General features: G+C 47.1%; 1 protein-coding gene and 1 pseudogene across 3 annotated transcripts; one reads left to right on the top strand and one right to left on the bottom strand.

Moving 5' to 3' along the window:
- Positions 1-5852: 5852 nt before the first annotated feature.
- On the bottom strand, positions 5853-15256 carry LOC116462257 (inorganic pyrophosphatase-like; annotated as a pseudogene).
- A 357-nt stretch (positions 15257-15613) lies between these two features.
- Positions 15614-24340, top strand: ZNF263 (zinc finger protein 263). 3 transcript variants are annotated; one of them, XM_032144564.2, is made up of 6 exons: positions 15614-16681; positions 17476-17656; positions 18102-18175; positions 18445-18571; positions 21242-21358; positions 22170-24339. In XM_032144564.2, the coding sequence occupies exons 1-6, from the start codon at positions 16295-16297 to the stop codon at positions 23333-23335; spliced, it is 2052 nt and encodes a 683-aa protein (XP_032000455.1). In that variant the 5' UTR covers positions 15614-16294; the 3' UTR covers positions 23336-24339. The 3 variants fall into 3 exon arrangements, with proteins under 3 accessions (XP_032000455.1, XP_032000456.1, XP_032000457.1); XM_032144565.2 differs by lacking the exon at positions 21242-21358 and having other exon boundaries at positions 22170-24340; XM_032144566.2 differs by lacking the exons at positions 17476-17656; positions 18102-18175 and having other exon boundaries at positions 22170-24338.
- The last annotated feature ends 791 nt before the right edge of the window (positions 24341-25131 follow it).

Here is a 25131-nt window from a genome sequence, read left to right as displayed (position 1 = left end):
CTCCTGCCTCAGCCTCCTGAGTACCTGGGACTACAGGCGCCTGCCACCACGCCCAGCATATTTTTGTATTTTTAGTAGAGACGGGGTTTCACCGTGTTAGCCAGGATGGTCTCGATCTCCTGACCTCGTGATCTGCCTGCCTCGGCCTCCCAAAGTGCTGGGATTACAGGCATGAGCCACCATGCCTGGCCTCAGCTCCCTACAGCTTTGACCTCCCCAGCTCAAGTAATGTCGCACTTCAGCCTCCCGAGTAACTGGCACTACAGGAATGCACCATCATGTATACCTGTGATCCCAGCTACTTGGGAAGCTGAGGTGGGAAGATTGCCCCTGAAATAAGACTCTAGATACAGTTCCCTTTCTCTGAAATTTTTGAAACAAAACGCCTAATTCAAAAAAAATTATTTTTGGTAGAGACGGGGTCTCACTGTGTTTCCCAGGCTGATCTCAATCTTGGGTTCAAGCCATCCTCCCTCCTTGGCCTCCCAAAGTGTTGGGATTATAGGCAGGAGCCACTGCGCCTGTCCAAGGTGAGTGTTGAGATATTCAATTTAACACAGAAAACAGGAAGTTTGTACACACCGACTTACCCAAGGCTACACAACTACAAAGAGTCAGATAGCCAACATTCAGTCTCGAGGTCTGTGTCTGCAGAGCTCAAGGCTTTTCCCTTTGGCTTTGCTGTCTCGGCATCCGGAACCTTCTTAGCAGTCATCAAGCCAACCCCCTCATGTTACAGAGGAGGACACAGGCTTCCAGGGGAACTGACTGACTTGAGTTCTACACATTAGTGCAGAGCTGGGACTAGAATTCAGTCCACCTAACTGTATTTGGAAGAAATTTAAGTGCTAGACTACATCTAATATCTGAAAGATAAAGGGAGAGGCAGAAGCAAGAATGAATAATGTGGCTGGGCGCGGTGGCTCACGCCTGTAATCCCAGCACTTTGAGAGGCCGAGGCAGGTGGATCATGAGGTCAGGAGTTCAAGACCAGCCTGACCAACATGGTGAAACCCCGTTTCTACTAAAAATACAAAAATTAGCCGGGCGTGGTAGCGTGCGCCTGTAACCCCAGCTACTCAGGAGGCTGAGGCAGGAGAATCTATTGAACCCGGGAGGTGGAGGTTGCAGTGAGCCGAGATCGCACCATTGCACTCCAGCCTGGGTGACAGAGTGAGACTCCATCAAAAAAAAAAAAAAAAAAAAGAATGAATAATTTTTGAAGCAGACTGTGAAGATCTAAAAACATGAGGACATGGAAATTCAGAAACACCCATTTCAATATGATTCCTTTTGGATAACTTGAAGCCCAAACAGGACGGAAAATCACAGGCCAAAGTCATCTGAAGGAAGGCTGACACCCATGACAGACAACTGGGATGTTGCTCTCCATTCGTCCCAAGGGCAGCAAAGTCTGTCCTGGAACATGGAATGGTTTCTTTATACAGACAAGTAAGACTGGCTCCAAGAGAAGAGTCGCTACCACTAACCCCTACATGCTGCCTTGAAAGAGTTGGTGGTAGGTGTTGGAAAATTAATCTGAGTAATTAGGAAACAAAATTTGAAACAAAGAATCCCATGCACAATAGCAGCAAAACCCATAACCAGACATAAATTAATAAGAAATTTGCAAGACCTATAAGAAGAAAATTATATAGTATTACAGAATTTTAAAAGTCCCAAATCATTGAAGAAATACACCACGGTCCTGGATGGAAGAGTTAATATTACAAATATATTGTGCATTCCTAAATTAATCAACAAATTATAAGCAAACCCAATTAAAATTGTAACAAGATTTTTTTTTTTACATTTTAAAAAAAATGAGATGAGATCTTGCTATGTTGCCTGAGCTGGTCTCAAACTTCTAAGCTCAAGCGATCTTCCTGCCTTGGCGTCTCAAAATGCTGGCATTACAAGTGTGAGCCACCATGCCCAGCCATAACAAGACTTTTTTTTTCTTTTTTTTTTTTTTTCAGACTGGGTCTCACTGATGCCCAGGCTGGAGTGCAGTGGCGTGATCTCAGGTCACTGCAACCTCTGCCTCCCAGGTTCAAGTGATTCTCCTGCCTCAGCCTCCTGAGTAGCTGGGATTACAGGTGCACCCCACCATGCCCAGCTAATTTTTGTATTTTTAGTAGAGATGATGTTTTGCCACGTTGGCCAGGCTGTTCTGCCCACCTCAGCCTCCCAAAGTGCTGGGATTACAGGCATCAGCCACCGCACCTGGCTGCAAGATTTTTAAGAATGGGATTTGACAAGTTGATTTTTAAAATTCATAGCCAAAAAAATTGTGAAAAAAATACAGTGGTGTGAGATGTATTGTACCAGATATAACAACATACTGTGAAAATACAGTAAATTAGGACAGTGATCTGTTTTTACAAGAATGGATATAAGGTAAATGGAAACAAGAGTCCACGAGACGTGTGTATATGCAAAAGATGGTATTTAAAACCCAAGGGGAAAAGGTGGCCCAACTTACAGTTTTGGGACTGTTGACAGTTGAGCTGGAAAACATAGACTTCTGCCTGACATCATATATAAAAAATAAACTCCATATATGTGTGTGTGTATATATATATATATATATATTTTTTTTTTTTTAGACGGAATTTCGCTCTTGTTTCCCAGGCTGGAGTGCAATAGCGCGATCGGGGCTCATTGTAACCTCTGCCTCCCAGGTTCAAGTGATTCTCCTGCCTCAGCCTCCCAAGTAGCTGGGATTCAGGCATGTGCCACCACACCCGGCTAATTTTTTGTATTTTTAGTAGAGATGGGGTTTCACCATGTTGCCCAGACTGGTCTGGAACTCCTGACCTCAAGTGATCTACCCGCTTCGGCCTCCCAAAGTGCTGGGATTACAAGCGTGAGCCACCGCACCTGGCCCAGATAATTTAAAGAAATACAAAGTGTAATATCTGTAAATTTGTTTAAATTTTGCAGTGAGGAAGATCTTTCTATCCAAGACAAAAAAACTGAAAAAGTTAAAAAATTCAGGTGAATAGAAAAATTAGAAAACTTCAGTATGACAGAAAAGCCATGAATATAGTTAAAAGGCCAGATGCGGTGGCTCATGCCTGTAATCCCTGCACTTTGGGAGGCCAAGGTGGGAGGATTGCTTGAGCCTAGGGGTTTGAGTCTCCACAATGTAGGGAGACCGCATCTCTACCTTCCCTCACAAAATGAACTGGCCATGGTGGTGTGCGCCTGTGGTCCCAGCTACTCAGGAGGCTGAGTTGGAAGGATTGCTTGAGCCTGGGAGGTCAAGGCTGCAGTGAGCTGTGATTGCACCACTGCACTCCAGTCTGGGTGGTGGAGCAAAACCCTGTCTTTAAAAATAAAAAAGGTGACAGAGAAAATATTTGTACATACGATAATACCTGGAATGTTAAAGCACTACAATTTTTTTAATGCTCAAAGGCTTAACTAGGCAACTCACGGCTGGGCGTGGTGGTTCACACATGTAATCCCAGCACTTTGGGAGGCTGAGGCGGGTGGATCACGAGGTCAGGAGATCGAGACCATCCTGGCTAACACGGTGAAACCCTGTCTGTACTACAAATACAAAAAATTAGCCAGGCATGGTGGCACGTGCCTGTAGTCCCAGCTACTCGGGAAGCTGAGGCAGGAGAATTGCTTGAATCCAGGAGGCGGAGGTTGCAGTGAGCTGAGATCCTGACACTGTACTACAGCCTGGGCAATAGACTGATGCTCCATCTCAAAATAAAAAAAAAAGGCAACTCAGAGAAGAAATACAAAGTACCACTTTAAAAGATGCTCAATCTCCAAGTAATCAGAAACATGACAAGCGACAAGGGGATATTATTTTTTTAAAATAGCGGCAGAGTCTTGTTATGTTGCCCAGGCTGGTTTAAAACTCCTGGGCTCAAGCAGTCCTCCTGCCTTGGCCTTCCAAAAGTGCTGGGGTTACAGGCCCTAAGCCACCACACCCGGCTGGGGGGACATAATTTTTCACCCACTATATTATCACAAATTAATACGATTGCCACAGCCAACTTTAATGAGCATGCAGACATAGAAGCACTTTCACCCCTCAGGCGTTAAATTTGTGAAGCTTTTTTTTTTTTTTTTTTGGTGATGGAGTCTCACTCTGTCACCCAGGCTGGAATGCAGTGGTGCAATCTCGGCTCCCTGCAACCTCTACCTCTGAGGTTCAAGCGATTCTCCCGCCTCAGCCTCCCGAGTAGCTGGGATTACAGGCAGCCACCACCATGCCCGGCTAATTATGTAGAGACAGGGTTTCACCACCTTGGCCAGGCTGGTGTCAAACCCCTGACTTTAGGTGATCTGCCTGCCTCGGCCTCCCAAAGTGCTAGGATTACAGGTGTCAGCCACCGCTCCTGGCCTGTGAAGCTGTTTGGGAAGGTGAGTTGGTGCAAGTTTTCAAAATTAAAAATGCACAAGCCTGGGCCAGGCACAGCGGCTCATGCCTGTAATCACAGTAGTTTGGGAGGCCGAAGTGAGCAGATCACTTCAGCCCAGGAGTTTGAGACCAGCCTGGCGAACAAAGTGAGGCCTTGTTGCTACAAAAAATAAAAAATTAGCTGGGTGGCACATGCCTGTGGTCCCAGCTACTCTGAAAGGTGAGGTGGGAGGACTGCTTGAGCCCAGGAGGTCAAGGATGCAGTGAGCCAAGATTATGCCACTGCACTCCAGCCTGGGTGACAGAGTAAGAACATATCTCAAAAAAAAAAAAAAAAAAAAAAAGCACAAGGCTTTTGCTTCAGTGATTCCATTTCTAAGACTATATCCAATGTACGCAAATCTGCATGTCTGAGATGTTCATTGGACTACTGGTTGTTAAAGGAAACAGTTGGAGACAATCTAAATGGGGAGATAGTCAATACAGCTGTGGTATATCCATAGTGTGCATGCTCTATAGTTGTTAAGAGTGGCAATGGCCTATTCATCTGGACCTAGATAGATGTCAAAGGCACACTGCTAATATTTAAAAAGAAGATCTGGAAAATATGTATAGCGTGATATATGCGTGTAATTTGTGAAGCTTTTTTTTTTTTTTTTTTTTTGAGATAGTCTCACTCTGTTGCCCAGGCTGGAGTGCAGTGGCATGATCTCAGCTCACTGCAACCTTCATGCCCAGGCTGGAGTGCAGTGGCATGATCTCAGCTCACTGCAACCTTCACTTCCTAGGTTCAAGCGATTCTCCTACCTCAACCTCCCAAGTAGCTGGGATTACAGGCGCCCACCACCACGCCCAGCTAATTTTGGTAGTTTTAGTAGAGATGGGGTTTCACCATGTTGGCTAGGCTGGTCTCGAACTCCTGACCTCAAGTGATCCTCCCCCGCCCTTGGCCTCCCGAAGTGCTGGGATTACAGGCGTGAACCACTGTGCCCAGACCTTCATTTTGTTTGTATACATCTGTATTCATTGAATCTTCTACAAGGTTTATTTATTCATGTATGCCTATTGTTCTGGTTATCTATTGTTGTATGAAAAACACCCCAAAACTTAATAGTGTAAAAGAGCAGCCCTTTTATTATGCTAACAACTTAGTGGTCAGATTTCAAGCAAGACCCAGAGGCACAACTCATCTCCTTCCACAATGGCTGGAGCTTCAGCTGAGGTGGCTCAAATGGCTGGAGAACACTTCCCTGCAGCAGAACCTACAACCTTCTTCCTCCGCTTTCTGGAAAAGATTTGTTTCTGAGGCTGGAGTCAGAGTCTTCAAACCAACAGCCAGAGATAACCTTGCTAATTATGCCTCTTTCCTTGGTCTTTTTTTGAAATGAAATGGTTCTGTTACCGGTAGGTCTTGACGCAAATTGTCCAGGTTCTTGGCATTTTGAACAAAGAATTGGACAAAACACACAGCAAAGCAAAGTAAGAATGAAGCAACAAAAGCAGAGATTTATTGAAAGTACATGCCACAGTGTGGGAGCCGGCCAAGCAGCAGCTTGAACACCCCCTAGAGGTTTCCCATTGGCCACTTGGTGTTCACCCCATGTAAATGAAGTGCTGGCCCGCAATCAGTCTGATTGGTTGCAACCAATCAGGCTGAAGTGAAGTTACAAAGTTACACTCCTATGCAAACGTCTGATTGCAAAAAAAAAAACCAATCAGAGGTACTTTCAATTTCCCATCTGCCCCTCAGAAAAGGTGGGCATTGGCAAAGGGAGTAGCCTCTGGTCCTTTTGTTACTTATGCGTGGAAAGTTGGAGTTTTTCTTTCGATTTAGTTCTAGGAAGTCAGGGAGAATTGGCTTTCAGTTCCCTGCCTCCAGACCCTATTCTGCCTCAGTTCAAATACACAAAACCTAACAAATACCTATATGACCACCATCCACAACTAATCAGTGGCAGTGTCTATTTGTTTGACTTTGTTTCTATTTTACAAGAAGCAAAAGCACCTCTGGACTCTCCACTAGAGAGCTATGTGCAGCCACTCCAGCATGGTGCTCTCAGGGTAACCAGACTTCTTACACTAGCTCCAAGTGCAAGTTCTTCTAGCAAACAAGATAGAGGTTGCAAGGCCTTTTATGACCTCACCCTGGAGGTCACACCGCATCTGTATTTCATTGTTTTTCATTGGTAGCAGTCACGAGCTGCCCAGATACAAGGCAGAGGGACAGATGCCCCACTTCTTGATGGGATGAGTGGCAAAAAAATCTGTGACCATGCTTAAAACCCAGAAGATTTGGCTGTTACAGATTTGTGAAATTTTTAAAAGTTAAGAATTTTTTTTTGGCAAAATAATTTTATTTCCTAACATATGGTAACATATACATCCAATATGTGCTCCCCTTGCACATCTATTCACAAGTGACTTCCAAATGACAACTACTTTGAATGTGCTAAAAGTTATCTTAGTTGAGATACAAAAAATGCTTTAGATGGATAACATTCTGAGTATATTGGATTGGTCACAGCAGAATTTAGTTAGATGAGTTCTACAAATTTAAATCTTTGAAAAGCTACTACTTTTACGTCTAATACATCCAGATGAACACGATGCAGCAATATCAGCTTGTATTCCAGAAAAATCTCATTAGTTTTTCTGGTGATGGAACCACTTACCCACGTCTGTTGGTACTGTGCAGGCAGATTCACAGCGTGGTGGTAAAGCATCCACGATGGCTCTGGCAGCGTCAGGATCACACTTGAAGGGGCTCTCAGACACAGTTGTCGTCATGCAACTGATTCCTTTTCCAGTCGTTTTCTTAGTCACTAATGCTTTCTAATGGTCATGAGTGCTTTTAATAATATCAGTTGCAAAGTCCTTATTTTAAATTCTTCATTAAAAGCAAACTCATTTTCTGGTTTTCCATCAGGAACCTTATACCTTCTAAACCAGTCCACAGTAGCTTCTAAGTAGCCAGGTTTCAGCCGTTTGACGTCATTGATATCATTACAATTGGCTGCATCGGGATTATCCACATTAATGGCAATGACTTTCCCGTCGGTTTCCCCTTCGTCAATCATAGCCAATATGCCTAGAACTTTCACGCCAATTATTTCACCTCTTGCACATACCTTGCTTCCAATTTCACACACATCAATTGGGTCATTGTCACCACAACAGCCAGTATGTTTATCACTGTGCCCTGGGTCTTCCCAAGTCTGAGAGATGGCACCATAGTTGCAGATATATCGTTTATACGGGAACAAATTCGCAACATAGTGAACTTTGCCTTTTTTCACATCTTGTTTAATAGGGTTGAAAGGGTCCTTTGCAGCAATCTCCATTTTTGCATTAGACCAGTGTGGTACTTCAACTACCATGTGGAACACATCCTTATCTGCATAAATTGGAATATCATGAAATGGAGATACATATTGTCCTTTCTCATTTTTGAGGAAAACTCGGTACTCCAGGGAGAAGGGCGCGGCGCACTCCTCGGTGCTGAAGCCGCTCATGCTGTCTGAGAGCCACCAGCCCGCACGTGGCGCCGACTGACAAGGAGAGAGAAAAGTTAAGAATTATTAAAACAACAATAAAACCCAGGAGACAAGATAGTGGAAGTGTGTCCCTCCCATTCACTGACCAAGGTGAGGGGACTCTAGTCCTTTGCTGCTGACCTTCAGCCTCCCTTCCTCTTAAAAAGGGGTCCTAGTTGGGGAGAGATGGCTGAAGAGTTACCATAAAATACCAGGTAGGAGCCAGGTGCGGTGGCTCACGTCTTTAATCCCAGCAGTTTGGGAGGACAAGGTGCGAGGATCGCATGAGCCCAGCAGTTCAAGACAAACCTGGGCAACATAGCAAGGCTCTGTGTCTACAAAAGAGGAAAAGAGTACAAAGTAGGGCCATTTAGTATGATTTCATCTTTATTAAAGGCCTTAAGTTTTAGATTTTTGAAGTTATCACCAATAAAATATCCAGTTGTGGTCTTGTGTTGAGTGAAGATGTTATTTAAATGCAGATATTTAAAATATACCACAATTTTTGTGCTATTTTAATTTTCTAGGAGCCTTAAAAAATGTGTGGCTACTGAAACTGCCCCAAAGAGTTAAATCAGTAACTAACAGAAATTCTTGAGTCTGCAGGATGGCAGATAAGAAACAACTCGCTGGCCAGGTGCAGTGGCTCACGCCTGTAATCCCAGCACTTTGAGGGCCTGAGGTGGGTGGATCACGTGAGGTCAGGAGTTCGAGGCCCAGCAGGTTGGTGGGCACCTGTAGTCCCAGCTGCTTGGGAGGCTGAGGCAGGAAAATCACTTGAACCCGGGAATCAGAAGTTGCAGTGAGCCGAGATCACGCTATTGCACTCCAGCCTGGGCAGTGCAGCGAAACTCCTTCGCAAAAAGAAAAGAAACAACTTGCTGAAATGCTGAAACTCCTTCCTTATAAGATAGAAGAAGAACAAGCAGAAATCTGTTGGAACCAATAAGGCTGACTGGAGTCTGCACAGAATGAGCTTGCTGACGTCACAGCCTGAATTTTGAACACAGGTTTCATGATGTCCCTGAATTTGCATGAGACCCATTAAGTAGCCTGAAGAGGTAACTGCGAAAGCCCAAGGACTTTCCAGATCTCCCCTTTCCTTCCACTAATCACCTACTAATCTCAGAATCCACCGCCTGAACCTTTTCTAATAAAAATAACTGCCTTAAAGCCAACATGGGGAGACAGCTTTGAGCTTGATATTCCTGTCTCCTTGTGAGTTGACTTGCAATACAAAGCTTTTCTTTTTTCAGAAACATAGTGTCATAGTATTGGCTTCTAGGGTATCAGGCTGGAATGCAGTGGTGTGATTATGGCTCACTGTAGCCTCGATCTCCTAGGCTCATGCAGTCCTCCCACCTCAGCCTCCCAAGCAGCTAGGACCACAGGCACTTGCCACCATGCCTGGCTAATTTTTGTATTTTTTTTTGTAGAAATGGGATCTCACTATGTTGTCCAGGCTGGTCTCATGCTCTTGGGCTCAAGTGATCCTTCTGCCTATGCCTCCCAAAGTACTAGGAAAAGCCTCCCAAACTGGAAAATATGGGATGGCTTCCCAGTTAAAACACCCTGAATTGGGAGCTGATTGCTTATAAACACTAAGAAAAAGCTAAGAGCTGAGTTCGCCTTCTCATTCTGTTCTCAGGTTTCTCTCCTTATAGAGAGGTTCTGATCATCTACAAGCTTTGCTAAATCTGGGGTGTTTCTCCACGGATTTCCTAAATGTTTATATCTTTTTTGTAAAATTGATGATTCAATTTTATTCTCCTCTGAAGTAACAATAGATGCAGAGTCTGACATTTCTTCAGCTTTGAAGAATCTGCATTTTCTCCTGATCTCAAAACCTGTAAGAAAAAGAAATTGCAGATATCACCCTGTCCAAGGAGAAAGAGAGGGGAAAAAAAGAGTTGTATTAAAGTAGTAGAGAGAAAACAGAAACTGCTACATAGAATCCCAAATCCTTTTATTCCAAGTAAGGCTGAACTTTTCTTTTCTTTCTTCCCCTGTTTCTTTCCAGTGAACACTCACCTCTCCTGGAGTCAAGTAATTGTTTCTTTCCTTTGGAATCCTGCTATTCCTGCACCCACGGCTCTGCTCTAGGCTCCAGTGGGAAGTACAGGTCAGGGTTTGGGACTAGATATACTGGTCATAAGAAATACAGGGAACATGATAGTCTGGGTCACACTGATTTTTCCTGAGTTCAGGCTGATTTCCAGGACAGAAATTTCCTATTTATTTCCTTCTCAATGAGGATTATTTCACCTGGAGCCTCTAACAGGCAGTTGGCTTTTTTTGAGACAGGGTCTTGCAGTGTCTCCCAGGCTGGACTGCAGTGGCACAATCTCAACTCACTGCAGTCTTGACCTCCCAGGCTCAAGGGATTCTCCCACCTTAGCCTCTGGAGTAGCTGGGACCACAGCCATGTGCTATCATGCCCTGATAATTTTTAAAAAATTCTGTAGAGAGAAGGGCTTTCTCTGTTGCCCAGGCTGGTCTTGAACTCCTGGCTCAAGCAATCCTCTTGCCTTGGCCTCCCAAAGTGCTAGGATTACAGGTGTGAGCCACTGTGCCCAGCATAACAGGCAGTTTTTCAACATTAGAACAAAATCTAGGAGTACAAAAGGCGTACTGGAAAAATAATAAACAAACATTAGAACAAAAACAAAATGGGGGAAGATCCTTTTGTGCTCAATTCAAAGCTATTCTCCTTCAATCTCTGGGAAGAGGAGTGAATTAATTGTGCTAAAGTCAGTGCACTGATTTAGTTTTACCACATTTTTTGAATATTTTGATATCTAAGTTAGAACCAAAATATCAAGTTAATCTTCCTAAAATTCTGACTATATTAAAACTGAGAACTATTCTCTTACTGAATCCAAGAGAAGAGAGAGGTAAATGTGGTAGTTGAACTATGTCCTGGATTAATTTCAGTTAAGAGACTTTCAAATAAGAATTGGTATCTGAACTGGTTTGGTTGGCAACCAGCAAAAACAATCTTTACATGTTTGTTTTAGCTGAAGCCTAGAAGTAGATTGTCTTGATATTGACCAAAACAAACATCTAAGAGTGTTTCCATCAATCCAGACAACTAGTAAAATGTTCTCCAGTGTGGTCTCCCCTGTGTCCTGCCATGCCTTCCCTCACTGACGAGTTTGGGTTGCGCCCTCTTTCCAAGTTCTTTCCTCTCCCTCCTCATCTCTGACAGTTTACTGCTCTGAAAAAAAAAAAAAAATAGGTTGGTAAATAGTGATCTAATATGCAAATAGAGGAATATGTCTAAATATTAACATTATCAGACAATATTAGTAAGACAGTTTGGTTAATGTTAATCCAAAGGAAAATTTAAACTCGAGAACATTTAATCAAAATATAAGTGGAGTAAAATGCCTCATTTTATCTTTTCATGAGGAAAGGTAATATATTTCATATTAATAAAAATAAAATGCATTTCAAATGAAATGCCATTTCAATTTGCTATTTTGTTTATGATTGGATTTCAAAGCTAGGAGTAGGATCAAAGAGCATGTGGTACAGGTAAAAGAAAACCCTAAGTCCAGCGCTTTGGGAGGCCGAGGCGGGTGGATCACCTGAGGTCAGGAGTTCAAGACCAGCCTGGTCAACGTGGCAAAACCCTGTCTCTACTAAAAATGCAAAAATTAGCCAGGCGTGGCGGCAGACACCTGTAATCCCAGCCACCCAGGAGGCTGAGGCAGGAGAATCGCTGGAACTTGGGCAGAGGCTGCAGTGAGCCTTGATTGCGCCACTGTACTCCAGCCTGGGCGACAGAGCAAGGCTCCGTCTCAGAAAAAAAGAAAACCCTAAGTCATAGATCAAAGGAATGCTGTAGTCAAGTAAAAGAGGGGAGAGACCAAAGCTGGGGGGAGTAGCAAGTAGCAAAGGCTTAGAGTGGCAGAAGCTCCCGGAGGCTGAATGTACCCTAAGATGAAAGACAGGAAAAGCATCGATTTAAAATGACCACTATGTTGCCCAGACTGGTCTCAAACTCCTGGGCTGAAGCAATCATCCTGCCTCAGCATCCCTAATAGGTGGGGCTACAGTTGCATGTCACCACAACCAGCTAATTTTTTAAAATTATTTTTCGTAGAGATGGGGTCTTGCTATGTTGCCCAGGGTGGTCTCAAAATCCTGGCCTCAAGTGATGTTTCCACCTCAGCCTCCCAAAGTGCTGTGATTACAGGCATGAGCCGCAATGCCTGGCCTAGACTTGAAAGTCTTAACACTGTAGATTTCACCAAATGTCACTTTGAAAACCAGGCACAGATAACTGGCCCCTTGAGTACAAAGGAATCTGTAAGAGCTAGTTAGGGAATGAAAGAAGCCCCAGAGACAGAGTCTAGTACCCATGAGACCTAAAACCAGGAGTAGTAAGGGTTCTTTGTCGAAGATTCAAATTTATTTTTCTCTGCAACAGTCACGAAGTCACCTGCAGCTGAGGATGAGAAAACACAGTACGTCCTCACTTAACCTCATTGTTAGGGTCTTGGAAACTGGGACTTAAAGGGAAAAGACATATAATGAAACTAATTTATTTTTGTCATCAACCTTATAACAAAATGTGCTTTCACTTAAGATAACAGTTTCCAACCTATCTAGACGTTGAGTGAGGACTTACAGTGTGAAGAAAGTAGAATCTGTAGTGGTTTCAAAGGCAGTTACTTCTCTTAACTACTTACTTTTCACCAAAGCCCTAAAGTAGCAGTTCTTAGTCTTTTTGGTGGTTTTTAGAACTTGATGAAAGCTATGAACCCACTTACTGGAACGTACACATACAAACATACACACACACACACATCCAATTTTGCATACAGTATCAAAAGGTTTACACAAATCTCCAAACCCATCCATGGATCCTCTGAAACTGCACTGGCCAATATGGTAGGCATATGGTAATACTCGGCAAGACTAACTCCATTTTAAGTGCTCAATGGCTACCATCACAGAAAATTCTATTGGATAACACTGCTCCAGACATGGAGGCAGCTTAAGAACCCTGGCCCTGGCCAGGTGCAGTGTCTCATGCCTGTAATCCCAGCACTTCGGGAGGCCAAGGTGGGCGGATCACCTGAGGTCAGGAGCTCAAGACCAGCCTGGCCAACATGGCGAAACCGTCTCTACTAAAAATACAAAAATTAGCCAGGTGTGGTGGCGTGGTGCCTATAATCCCAGCTACTCGGGAGGCTGAGACAGGAGAATCGCTTGAACCCGGGAGGCGGAGGTTGCAGTGAGCTGAGATCCCACCACTGCACTCCAGCCTGGGCGATAGAGCGAGACTCCATCTCAAAAAAACAACAAAAAACCCCTACAAATCTGCTGGCCTGTTAACACCACTCCTAGTCTAATACCAGCTAGTCTGTTTTCCACATACTGGCAGATCACAAAGAATTGGAGGAGGACTACTACCACCACTGATTTTGAATAGCCCTGAAAGTTCATCTGCTTTTTAATTAAATTATTATTACTGTTTTTTGAGATGGAGTCTTGCTGTTGCCCAGGCTGGAGTGCAGTGGCACGATCTCAGTTCACTGCAACCTCTGCCTCCCAGGTTCAAGCGATTCTCCTGCCTCAGCCTCCCGAGTAGCTAGAAATACCGGCGCACGCCACCATGCCCGGCTAATTTTTTTGTATTTTTAGTAGAGACGGGGTTTCAACGTGTTAACCAGGAGATGATCTCGATCTCCTGACCTCGTAATCCGCCTATCTTGGCCTCCCAAAGTGCTGGGATTACAGGCATGAGCCACTGCACCTAGCCTAAATTCATCTACTTCTAAGTACCTATTAATAGCATAAGATCAAAGGGACCTTAGATAGAAAATGATTAATCCCTCATTCTCCCTATCTCAAGGTATGTGTAGTTCTGCAAACATTCCCATGCCCCAGATTCTGCAATAATAATCTGAGTGGCTTTTTTTTTGAGATAAGGTACACATTCAGGAACTTGCTGTGCATGCATAACAGCTACTATTTATCGGATTCATACTATGTGCCAGGTACTGTTCTAAGCATCCTGTGTAGCTCAGCTCATTTCATCCTAACCCAGTGATATGAGGTGAGGCGCGTATAGTAGTCCCTCAAAACACATGAGGAAACTGAGGTTTGGGGGTTAGTGAGATTACATAATTTGCCTGAGATTACATAGTAAATGTCAGAGAAAAGTGGTTTTGAGGCTACAGTCTTCTGCAATTGGTTATGAGTCTAGAATCTATGTCTCCTGAAATAGGAATGTCTAATAATCGTGCCACTGCACTTCAGCCTGGGCGACAGAGCAAGACCCTATCTCAAAAACAAAAAAAACAGGAATGCTTAAAACCACCAGAATGGTCCTAGGGAGCAAACAAGGCTTTCCAAACTGGACCTTGAGTGCCATGGGGTCGCTGGCTCTGCATCTGCCACGGCAGCCTGTGGATCTGTCATCTTCCCTGGAATAAAATAAGAAAAAAAAAGGCCAGGCGTGGTGGTTCACGCCTGTCACGCGTGTAATCCCAGCACAGTGGGAGGCTAAGGCGGGCAGATCACTCGAGGTCAGGAATTCGAGACCAGCCTGGCCAACATGGTGAAACCCCGTCTCTACTAAAAATACAAAAATTAGCCAGGCGTAGTGGCGGGCGCTTGTAATCCCGGCTACTCAGGAGGCTGAGGCAGGAGAATCGCTTGAACCCGGGAGGGGGAGGTTGCAGTGAGCCGAGACTGCGCCATTGCACTCCAGCCTGGGCAACCAGAGCGAAACTCCGTCTCGGAAAAAAAAAAAAGAAAAAAACTAAAATATCAGTACTCTTTTCACTTAGTCATCCCAAACTGACCTCTTTAATCCCATATTATCCTCTACTATCATGGTAGCCTCACCTTTGGCGACAGACTAGCTGTGTGACTCAAGCAAATGACTTCAGTGCCACCACCTGTAGGAAGGGGCTGCTAATAGCATCTGCTTCATACAAACGTGTTTTCAGCATCGATCTGCATATAAGCGCTCAATACACGGTAACTGATTGTCAGATTCAATCCCAGGACGCTTCCATTTGCGGATCTCACGGCCCAGAGGACCTGGGCCGCCTCACAACGGGGCAGCCCCGCTCACCGACACAAAGCCCACAACCGCGCCCAATAGAGAATCGGCCCTGCGGCCCTCCTGCCACTCGCCCCCAACTATCAAAGTCCACGGCGGAGCTGGAGGCAGATCCCGCCCTTGCAGGGCTGGGCAAGAGACTGAAACTTGGAGAATGAACTGCAGGCGCCGCACGTCTCGGGTAGATTTAAAATCTGGTCTAAAATCGGAAGCAGGTGCCGCGAGGCCGGACCCGAGCGCTCCTCTGGGACGTCCAGCTGCAGAAGCGAGCCCAAAGCCCAGCAGGGTTCTCCGCGGGACTCGGGGTTTCAGGATCGCCCGACTCTTGGGAGCTCGCCCAGGGCGCACGCGCAGTCGAGAGGCCGCGCCGCGGACTGCATCTCCCAGCAGGCCCCGCGCCTTAGGCCACGTGGCGCCACTGACTGGGCGGGCGGCTAGCTCCCTGGCCTCCCGGAGATGCCGAGGAGCCCCCGGCTTCCGGAGCCGACGAGGCCGCAGGGGCGAGGGGGACCATCTTCAGCCAGCCCAGAGTAGCCGAAGCGGGTGGGGCCTGGCTTGGAGAAGGATTCATCGGGGGAGGCTTATTAACAATTCAGATTTCCGGGTCTCACCCCGACACTGACGCACTGGAGAGCGCGTGGCCCTGGGATCTGCGTTTTCCCAAGCGCTCCGGAGTAATTCTAACCCAGGTTGCCCGCCAGTCACAACAGCCTTAGGTTTTTTGTTTTGTTCGCTTGGATCCAGCTGCCCTGCCCCCAGTCACTCCCAGAATTTCAGGACGCGCCCCGTGGCCCCGCCTCTCATCTCCAATTGGTCCCTCGCTCGTCCCGCCCCCGCAGGCAAATCTTCCCTTCTCATTGGTAGGTGGTGAGTGTGTGGCGAAACCTGACCTAATGGGCGCTGGGTTTGCAAAACGTGACCCGGAAGTTAGTCACGAGCAGGCGCCGTGGGCTTGTGGACGCCTAACTCTCGCGCTGAGACTTCCGGCGTGGGAGCAGAGGTCTGAGTCTTGCGTGGGTTCTCTGTAGGGTGAGAAGCGTGGCGCTCGGTTCCTGTCTCGGGGAAGTCCTGGCCCAGATGGACCACGGGGCCGGCGTGGCGGCGCCTGGTACCGACTGAGGCCTAGGCGCCGGAGCCGGCCGCGCCTGGGCTGGAGCGGGGCTCCTCGGCCTGGACTGGGAGCCCCCGGCCCCGGGCTCCTGCTGGCGCCGTCCATCCTTACATGGGTTCCGGGCGCCTTCGTAGGCGCGCACGGCTGGTTTCGGGCTAAGGCGCTCTGGAGACCTGACGATGGCGTCGGGCCCGGGCTCCCAGGAACGGGAAGGGCTCCTGATAGTGAAGCTGGAGGAGGACTGCGCCTGGAGTCAGGAGCTGCCCCCGCCTGACCCAGGGCCGAGCCCGGAGGCCTCCCACTTGCGCTTCAGACGGTTCCGCTTCCAAGAGGCAGCTGGTCCCCGGGAAGCCCTCAGCCGGCTCCAAGAGCTTTGCCATGGGTGGCTACGGCCTGAGATGCGCACGAAGGAGCAGATCTTGGAGCTGCTGGTGCTGGAGCAGTTCCTGACTATCCTGCCCCAGGAGATCCAGAGCAGGGTGCAGGAGCTGCATCCGGAGAGCGGCGAAGAAGCGGTGACCCTTGTGGAGGATATGCAGAGAGAGCTTGGGAGACCGAGACAACAGGTGAGAGAGAGAAAGAACTGTTTTATCTGTGGTTTGTTTAGCCCTGAGCACTGGGACATTGCGCCCTCGGTCGAATTCAAGTAAATTGCCCTGAGTAGACCTTACCTGGGGAAGAGGACTTGTGATTTAACCTGGAACACTCATCCTCCAGATTTTCCCCAAATGAACGAAAGCAGTGAAGAGTGCCCTGTTTCCACGCGGAGGCAGTGTCCCTGCAACAGTTAGTGTTAGCCGTGGAGTTAGATTGCCAGCGTACAAATCCTCAATCTGCTAGTACTAGCTTTGTTACTTCGGCAAGTTACTTGATCTCTTTCGGCCTGTTTTCCTATTCGTAAAATGATATTAACATATTTCTAGGGCTTAGAGGGAGAGCAGCATGTAAAGCTGTGAGCACTACTAGCTTATAATGAGTGCTTAGTACTTGTTAGCTGTTGTTACATTAGGGTCCACGGTCTGGTCTTCTCTGCAAAGCATTGGCCCCCAGGGCTACCCCAATTTAGCTTATCCTATAGTGAGGAATAGAAGCACCTAGAAAAGGTGGGAAGAGCAAAAGGGAGTGAGGTGTATCTTAAGAGCTGTGTGGGGAAGGTGTGCTCTGGGAGTGGGCCCTTTCCCTAACCCCTCCCCCTGCACATGGGATCACAAAAGCCTTTAGTGTAAAGCATTTTTCTGTTGCCTGGGCCCAAAGGGATCGCCTGAGGTTCTCTGTTGAAGGCTTGCTCTCAGTATCCTATACTAATTTCCCTTCCTCTTGGGCCCTGTTGTGATGATGAGTGATGTGGGTTGGTTCCCAGGTCACAAACCATGGGCGGGGAACAGAAGTGCTTTTGGAGGAGCCTTTGCCTCTGGAAACAGCACGAGAGTCACCGAGCTTCAAGCTGGAGCCAATGGAGACTGAGCGAAGCCCTGGCCCCAGGCTGCAGGAGCTGCTAGGCCCCAGCCCCCAAAGGGACCCCCAGGCTGTAAAGGAGAGGGGTGAGGCACAGTTATCTGGGCAGGTGGGAGGGAGGAGGGGCTTGGGGGTTGCCCCCGACACTAGCAGGATGTAGCACTGGTGCGAAGGAGAAGGAATTTCTGAAGTTCAGGTTGTCACCTGTAGAATGGAAGACCTGCAGTTGGTGGTGTGGGTTCTCCTTGGGCTGGGGGAAGAAGGGAAGGGAGTCTCAGTAGAGCCCTTTTTTATACAGAACAGAGGCGATTTAGAACCACTTGAATGATGCAGGGTTTGGAGTGCGACTCTTGGTATTCGTTTCCTCTCACCCTGTCATTTTGGATATCAGCTTATTAGGCCTCTGTGCAGTTTAGCGTCATCCCCAAAAGCAGAGACTGGGTGTTGGGGAATGGATACTGTGTTTTAATAATCCTTGGGTTGCCAAGAGTTAGCAATGCCATTTCTCATTATAATTTCTGTCACCTTCAGCATTCTCTGCTCCCTGGCTTTCTCTTTTTCCTCCTGAAGGGAACGTGGAAGACAAGGAGATGACTGGGCCCCAGGTGATGTGGAAGTTTCCATTGTCTCCCCCCAGCACCCTTCCTCCCCTGAGTGTTGGGGGTGGGGGGTTCTCCATGTGGAAGGTCCTTTCTCCCTTACCACAGCATCTCCCCGACTGCTTTGTCTATTTCACGCCTCACTTGTAGGCCTGACACCCTTCTTCCCCCATGACGTGTGCTTGGCATCCCTGGATTTTGCCCCTTTAACCCATGACTCTGCTTGAATTGTTCTTGGTGCATCAGGGGCTAAAGGAGATCTTGTGCTGTTTCAGTTGCCTGAGAGCTTAGAGGACGTGGCAATGTACATCTCCCAGGAGGAGTGGGGGCATCAGGATCCTAGTAAGAGGGTCCTCTCCAGGGACACGGTGCAGGAGAGTTATGAGAATGTGGACTCACTGGGTAAGGACTTCTTTTCCAGGGATGATGACTGCGCCATTTATGACCAGGGTCTTGCCCGTTATTCATTCACCTCCTGGACACAGACTCTGAGTTTTGCCAAGAAGCCTTTACAGGAGACTTCCCTTTGTCTAAAGTCCCTTGTACGAGAGTCATGTATCTGCCAAGTGGCACAGTTGGCACAGGCAGCCCTGGACTGGAGGCCCAGCTGCCAGAGCCTAAGGCGAGTCTGAGCCATATGGACTTCCTAGGGCAGAGCAAATCCAATGCAGTGACAACATGCCAGCATCACACACATGTAGTGTCCCTAGGATGCTGGGGGTGCTCTAAATGGTTGATTCCTTGCAATTTTGAGATGCTTATTCTTAATGAGCTCGCCAGTGTTTCCTCCTGTGTTACGTTAGTGTTTCTTTTCTTTTTTTTTTTTTTTTTAAACGGAGTCTCACTCTGTCTCCCAGGCTGGAGTGCAGTGGCGCAATCTCAGCTCACTGCAAGCTCTGCCTCCGGGGTTCACGCCATTCTCCTGCCTCAGCCTCTCCGAGTAGCTGGGACTACAGACGCCCGCCACCATGCCCGGCTAATTTTTTCTATTTTTACTAGAGACGGGGTTTCACCGTGGTCTCACTGTGGTCTCGATCTCCTGACCTCGTGATCCACCTGCCTCGGCCTCCCAAAGTGCTGGGATTACAAGCGTGAGCCACCGCGCCTGGCCCCATTAGTGTTTCTAGGCTCGTCCCCAAAGACAACAATTTCAGGGGTAGTAGGATCAACATTCCAGCCTATCATCTCTCGCAGCCCATAAAAATTCAGAAAGTGGGGAGGGCCTTGTGGAAATTTGGAAACAATGTATAGCTCCAAAGTAGGCTAAATCATAAATTAGGATGCACCTATGTCTTGTACTGTTACTCAGAGTTTTAAAATTATGCCTACGGAATATGACAGACTGACACATAGTTGGATTTAGGTGGAGGATATGCTAGTTTTTATCGTACAATTCCCTCAACTTTTCTGTATGTGTGAGAATTCTTTTAATAAAAAGTTGGGGGAAGTCTTAACATAAAACAAGACTGTGTGTACATTATGATTGGGTAAGGACTTTGTTGGACTATGTTGAAACACACCAGTTGAAAGACTCACTGGTGTGGTGGTGGTAGTCCCAGTTACTCAGGAGGCTGGGGGGAGAATCACCTGAGCCCAGTAGGTCAAGGCTGCAGTGAGCTATGGTGATGCCACTGCACCTCAACCTAGGTGACAGAGTGAGACTCTTTCAAAACAAACAAAAAAGACACACTGCACATTGTTTCCATATATCAGGTTTGCCTAAAAAGTATCACAACTATACATTTGTTGACACTAATTCTGCAAAGGCAATGCAATCTCGGCTCACGGCTCACCGCAACCTCTGCCTCCCAGGTTGAAGTGATTCTCCTGCCTCAGCCTCCCCAGTAGCTGGGATTACAGGCATGCGCTAACATGCCTGGCTAATTTTCTGTATTTTTAGTAGAGACAGGATTTCTCCATGTTGGTCAGGCTCCTCTTGAACTCCCGACTTCAGGTGATCCACCCGCCTCCCAAAGTGCTGGAATTACAGGCGTGAGCCACCGCACCCGGCCTTTTTTTTTTTTTTTTTTTTTTTGAGGTTAAGTCTCACTCTGTTGCCCAGGCTGCTCTCGAACTTCTGGGCTCAAGCATTCTTCCTGCCTCAGTCAGGAAGTGTGCCACTGTACCAGTTTCCATATTACATTTCACTGCTGTGATGTCCAAAGTTGAACATGGCCCTTTTAGTGAGAGATGCTAAATAGGAGATCAGATTACAGCTTGTTGGAATTAAACTTCTGTTGGAGTCCATGTTTGCTGGAGGTGGAGGTTTTTGTTTTTCTTTTTGGCACAGCATAGAAATGGCACTTGTGGGTTTTAATCTCATGGTCCTCTTAGAGCCCTGGGTCCTTTTCTGATTGTCTATTATGTTATATTTTCTTTCCCTGGAGTTGCCCGTTCAAATTTAGTTCTGTTTTGTATTTATATGTAGAGACAAGGCTCTTTTATGATATTAAATGGATTATTCAAGGAACTGACCATGTTCATTTTATAGTTGTTTTAATTACAGTAGTGTATATTCTAATTGCAAAAAAGCATTCCAAGTACCATGAATATATTAAAAAAAAAAAAAATTGGTGGGCACAGTGGCTCACACCTGTAATCCCAGCACTTTGGGAGGCCGAGGCAGGCAGATCACTTGAAGTCAGGAGTTCGAGACCAGCCTGGCCAACGTAGTGAAACTCCATCTCTATTAAAAATACAAAAATTAGCCGGATGTGGTGGTGCACGCCTGTAATCCCAGCTACTTGGGAGGCTGAGGCAGCAGAATCGCTTGAACCTGGGAGGCGGAGGTTGCAGTGAGCCGAGATCGTGCCACTGCACTCCAGCCTGGGCAACAGAGTAAGACTCTGTCTCAAAAAAAAAAAAACAAAACAAAAAAACCAATAGTCTCCCTCCCCTAATTTCTTTCTCTAGAGGTATCCACTGGGAACAGCTTGTGTATATTCCAAGTAACTGCTATCAGATTTATGGAGCATTCTGTATTTATCCACTGAGGGCAGGGAACAAGATTGTTTCCCTACCCTGGTAGAGGAAAGTGGCAGTACAGAAATCTGTTTCTTTCATTGTGAACAGAGTCTCACATTCCCAGTCAGGAGGTCCCAGGCACCCAGGTGGGACAAGGAGGAAAGCTATGGGATCCCAGTGTCCAGAGCTGCAAGGAGGGCCTGAGCCCCAGAGGTCCAGCTCCAGGTAAGGAATGAAGATGAGCGGCCTGCCCAGCAAGCAGCAAGGCTCTCACAGTTAAGAGTGAGGCATTTGTTTTGTTTTGTTTTGAGATGGAGTGTCACTCTTGTTGCCCAGGCTGGAGTGCAACGGTGCGATCTCAGCTCACCGCAATCTCTGCTTCCCGGGTTCAAGCGATCCTCCTGCCTCAGCCTCCCGAGTAGCTGGGATTACAGGCATGTGCCACCACGCCCGGCTAATTTTTTGTATTTTTAGTAGAGTTGGGGTTTCTCCATATTGGTCAGGCTGGTCTCCCTGACCTCAGGTGATCTACCCACCTCAGCCTCCCAAAGTGCTGGGATTACAAGTGTGAGCCACCGCACCCAGCAGAGTAAGGCATTTGAGGATTTGGGTGCAGGGCCGGCCCAGCACAGCTACCAGAGAGGTACATTATATCCTTTGACCCTGCCATTCTCCATCCCAGTGAGGCGAGTGAGGAACCCAGGGTGTAGAGTTCAAGGAGGCCCTTACTCTTGAGCTCACTTGTCCCACCCGAGTCTCAGCCCTGCTCCATCCCACCCATTCCTGAAGGGTAGAGCAAGAGGCTCAGCTAGAAAGGAAAATTCTAAGACTGGTCTTGGCTCTGATTCCTTGACCAGTGGCCTGACCCTTTATCCTGATGCTTCTCCAGAGTGCTTTACCTTTAGGAGAGGATGGGAGACTGAGGTAGAAGTAGCACTTCTGGGCTGCTGACCTAACAGGCAGCAGCAGACAGGTGGGATTTTCTTTTCTCCAGCATAGAAATAATGTACGGGTTTGGTTTCTGTCTCTCTACCAGGAGAAGAGAAATTTGAGAACCTGGAAGGTGTTCTGTCTGTGTCCTCTGAGAACACCCACCCTCAGGTGCTGCTTCCTGACCAGGCCCGAGGGGAGGTGCCCTGGAGTCCTGAGCTGGGAAGACATCGTGACCGGCCGCAGGGGGATTGGGCGCCTCCCCCAGAGGGTGGAATGGAGCAGGCCTTGGCAGGAGCCTCAAGTGGCAGAGAACTGGGGCGACCAAAGGAACTGCAGCCGAAGAAACTCCATTTATGTCCCTTGTGTGGCAAAAATTTCTCTAATAACTCAAACCTAATTAGGCACCAGAGAATACACGCCGCTGAAAGACTGTGTATGGGTATGGACTGCAGTGAAATCTTTGGTGGGAACCCACGTTTCCTGCCACTACACAGAGCACACCTGGGAGAGGAGGCCCACAAGTGCCTTGAATGTGGGAAATGCTTCAGTCAGAACACCCATCTGACTCGCCACCAGCGCACCCACACGGGTGAGAAGCCCTATCAGTGCAACATTTGCGGAAAATGTTTCTCCTGCAACTCCAACCTCCACAGGCACCAGAGAACACACACAGGGGAGAAGCCCTACAAGTGCCCTGAGTGTGGGGAGATCTTTGCTCACAGTTCCAACCTCCTTCGGCACCAGAGAATTCACACTGGAGAGCGACCTTATAAGTGTCCCGAGTGTGGGAAAAGTTTCTCTCGGAGTTCACACCTCGTCATTCACGAAAGAACTCATGAGAGAGAGAGACTTTACCCCTTCTCTGAGTGTGGGGAAGCTGTGAGTGACAGCACCCCCTTTCTTACAAACCATGGAGCCCACAAGGCAGAGAAGAAGCTCTTTGAATGTTTGACTTGTGGGAAAAGCTTCCGGCAGGGCATGCACCTCACCAGACATCAGAGAACACACACAGGAGAGAAACCGTATAAATGTACCCTTTGTGGGGAAAACTTCTCTCATAGATCCAATTTAATCAGGCACCAGAGAATCCACACAGGAGAAAAACCCTATACCTGTCATGAGTGCGGAGACAGTTTCTCCCACAGCTCCAATCGGATTCGCCACCTGAGAACGCATACGGGAGAGAGACCCTATAAATGTTCTGAATGTGGAGAAAGCTTCTCTCGGAGTTCCCGTCTTATGAGTCATCAGAGAACTCACACAGGTTAGCAACAGTGGGGTTTCTCTTTGCCCCAGGTGAGGTGGCATATTCAGAGGAGCCTGTTGGCAAGAGCTGGTATTCCTTGCCCAGCCGACCAAATGACCTCTGCATTCTTCAGGTAATGGGGGCTCATTGTGAGGGAGGTGCAGAGGCAGCAGAGGATTGGCATAAAACTGAAAAGGAGTTCTGTCTGCATGAGAAAGGATGGCAAGTCTCTGAGGTGACCTCAGGGTGGAATTCTCTGTTAAGTCCACCCTGCCCCAGGGTGCTCCTACCCTCTTGGTCTTTTTAAAGCCAAGGTGTGATTTGGGTGCCTGACTGTCCAGTTTACCTTAACAACTTTGGGAATCCATGTGATGTTTTTGATACTTCTTCCTCATTTGGGACATTCAGTAGGAGTATTTGGGCTTCTGGGGCCCCTGAGACCAAAGAAGAGGGGTCAAGTGTCCTGGGAAATCAGCTGAAGGTCAACAAAAGACTGGTTGTGAGTTGCAGCTGTCCCGAAGGCCCCAGGTGGGAAGCCATGGGCAGTCCAGATCAAGCCACCACGTGCCCTACGATGGCCTAACAGGAGTGCCCATTGGCCGATCACACATGTAAATGTGACCTCAGACAAAAAGGAACCAGAGGCCCAAGGGCAGTAATAAGGTGGAATTTGCAGGTCAGCCCAGGAATTGGCAGAGGAAGTAGGTGTCTGATAACCCTTTGTGGAGAATGAGATTCCACACCTGTGTGAGAAAAATAAACAGCTCTGGAGTCTTGTTCCTGACCCCAGAGGAACAAGAGCATTCCAGGAAAGAGAGATTCCCTGGAAAATTGAAAATGTGAATCCTAGGGGGAAATTGGGGATTGTGTCTTTCCCTGTTGAAAATGTTTGGATGGGAATAAATATCTTCAGGAAACATAAATGTGTGTGAGTCTTCATTGAAAGCCTCTGTCTAGACGCACGAGTGTTGATCTGTCTCCCCTCTGCCTTGGGCAGAGGCCCTGCTTTCTCATAGACTTATTGGGTTGGTCAGGAAAATTCTGACAAAGGAGGCAGCAGACAGGCAGAGGTAGGTGAGGGCCTGGCAGCCCCCAGGCTGGGACTGCCATGTGGTAACAAAGGGTCAAGCCAAATGGCTGCTGGGGTGATGCTGTCATAGGGTCTCTAGAAAGTATTCTTTCCTTCTGTGGTCTATAGCAGTAAAAATGTTTAAAATTCTTTGTTTAGAATGTTTACATTCTTTTTCAGTAGCTGAGGAAGATCTGACTCTTACAGAACAGGATATTTTGGTCTTGCAACTGATTTCCAGGGTGGAAGCTAAGATGGTCCCAATATAACTGAGTTATTGATTATTAATGGTAGGAAGATATAGGAGATGGCACAATTATTAAGGGAAAGCACTATATTTATTTTTTGGTAGAGATGGGGTCTCACTAGTTGCCCAGGCTGGTCTTGAGTTCCCAAGCTCAAGCGTTCTTCCCATCTTGGCCTCTCAAAGTGCTGGAATTACTAGCATTACGTTTTAGAATGGCATATCAGAAATAGGAATTCTAGTAGTGTGTATCTGTGGGAAACGGGGGAGTATTCTAAGAGTAGGAAATCGGATGCCAGGAAAACACCTCAGGATACGGCCCTGGAGGAAGGTATCCAGCTGTTCTTTGGGTGAAAAAGATGAAGAAACAGTCCTTTGGGAACAGGCTGATGGATATAGCAACTTGAAGTTATGGAAACCGCGCTCCATTGCTCCTCCTCTCAGCCCTGCCTCAGTTTAGTATGAGTTTTTCTTTGGTTGTCTGAGCCAGTTTTTTAATATCTCAC

The sequence above is a fragment of the Hylobates moloch genome, unplaced genomic scaffold (assembly GCF_009828535.3).
Source record: "Hylobates moloch isolate HMO894 unplaced genomic scaffold, HMol_V3 SCAFFOLD_23, whole genome shotgun sequence".
Taxonomy (NCBI): domain Eukaryota; kingdom Metazoa; phylum Chordata; class Mammalia; order Primates; family Hylobatidae; genus Hylobates; species Hylobates moloch.
The sequence above is the reverse complement of the archived record's forward strand: the minus strand, read 5'-3'. Positions and strand labels throughout refer to the sequence as shown.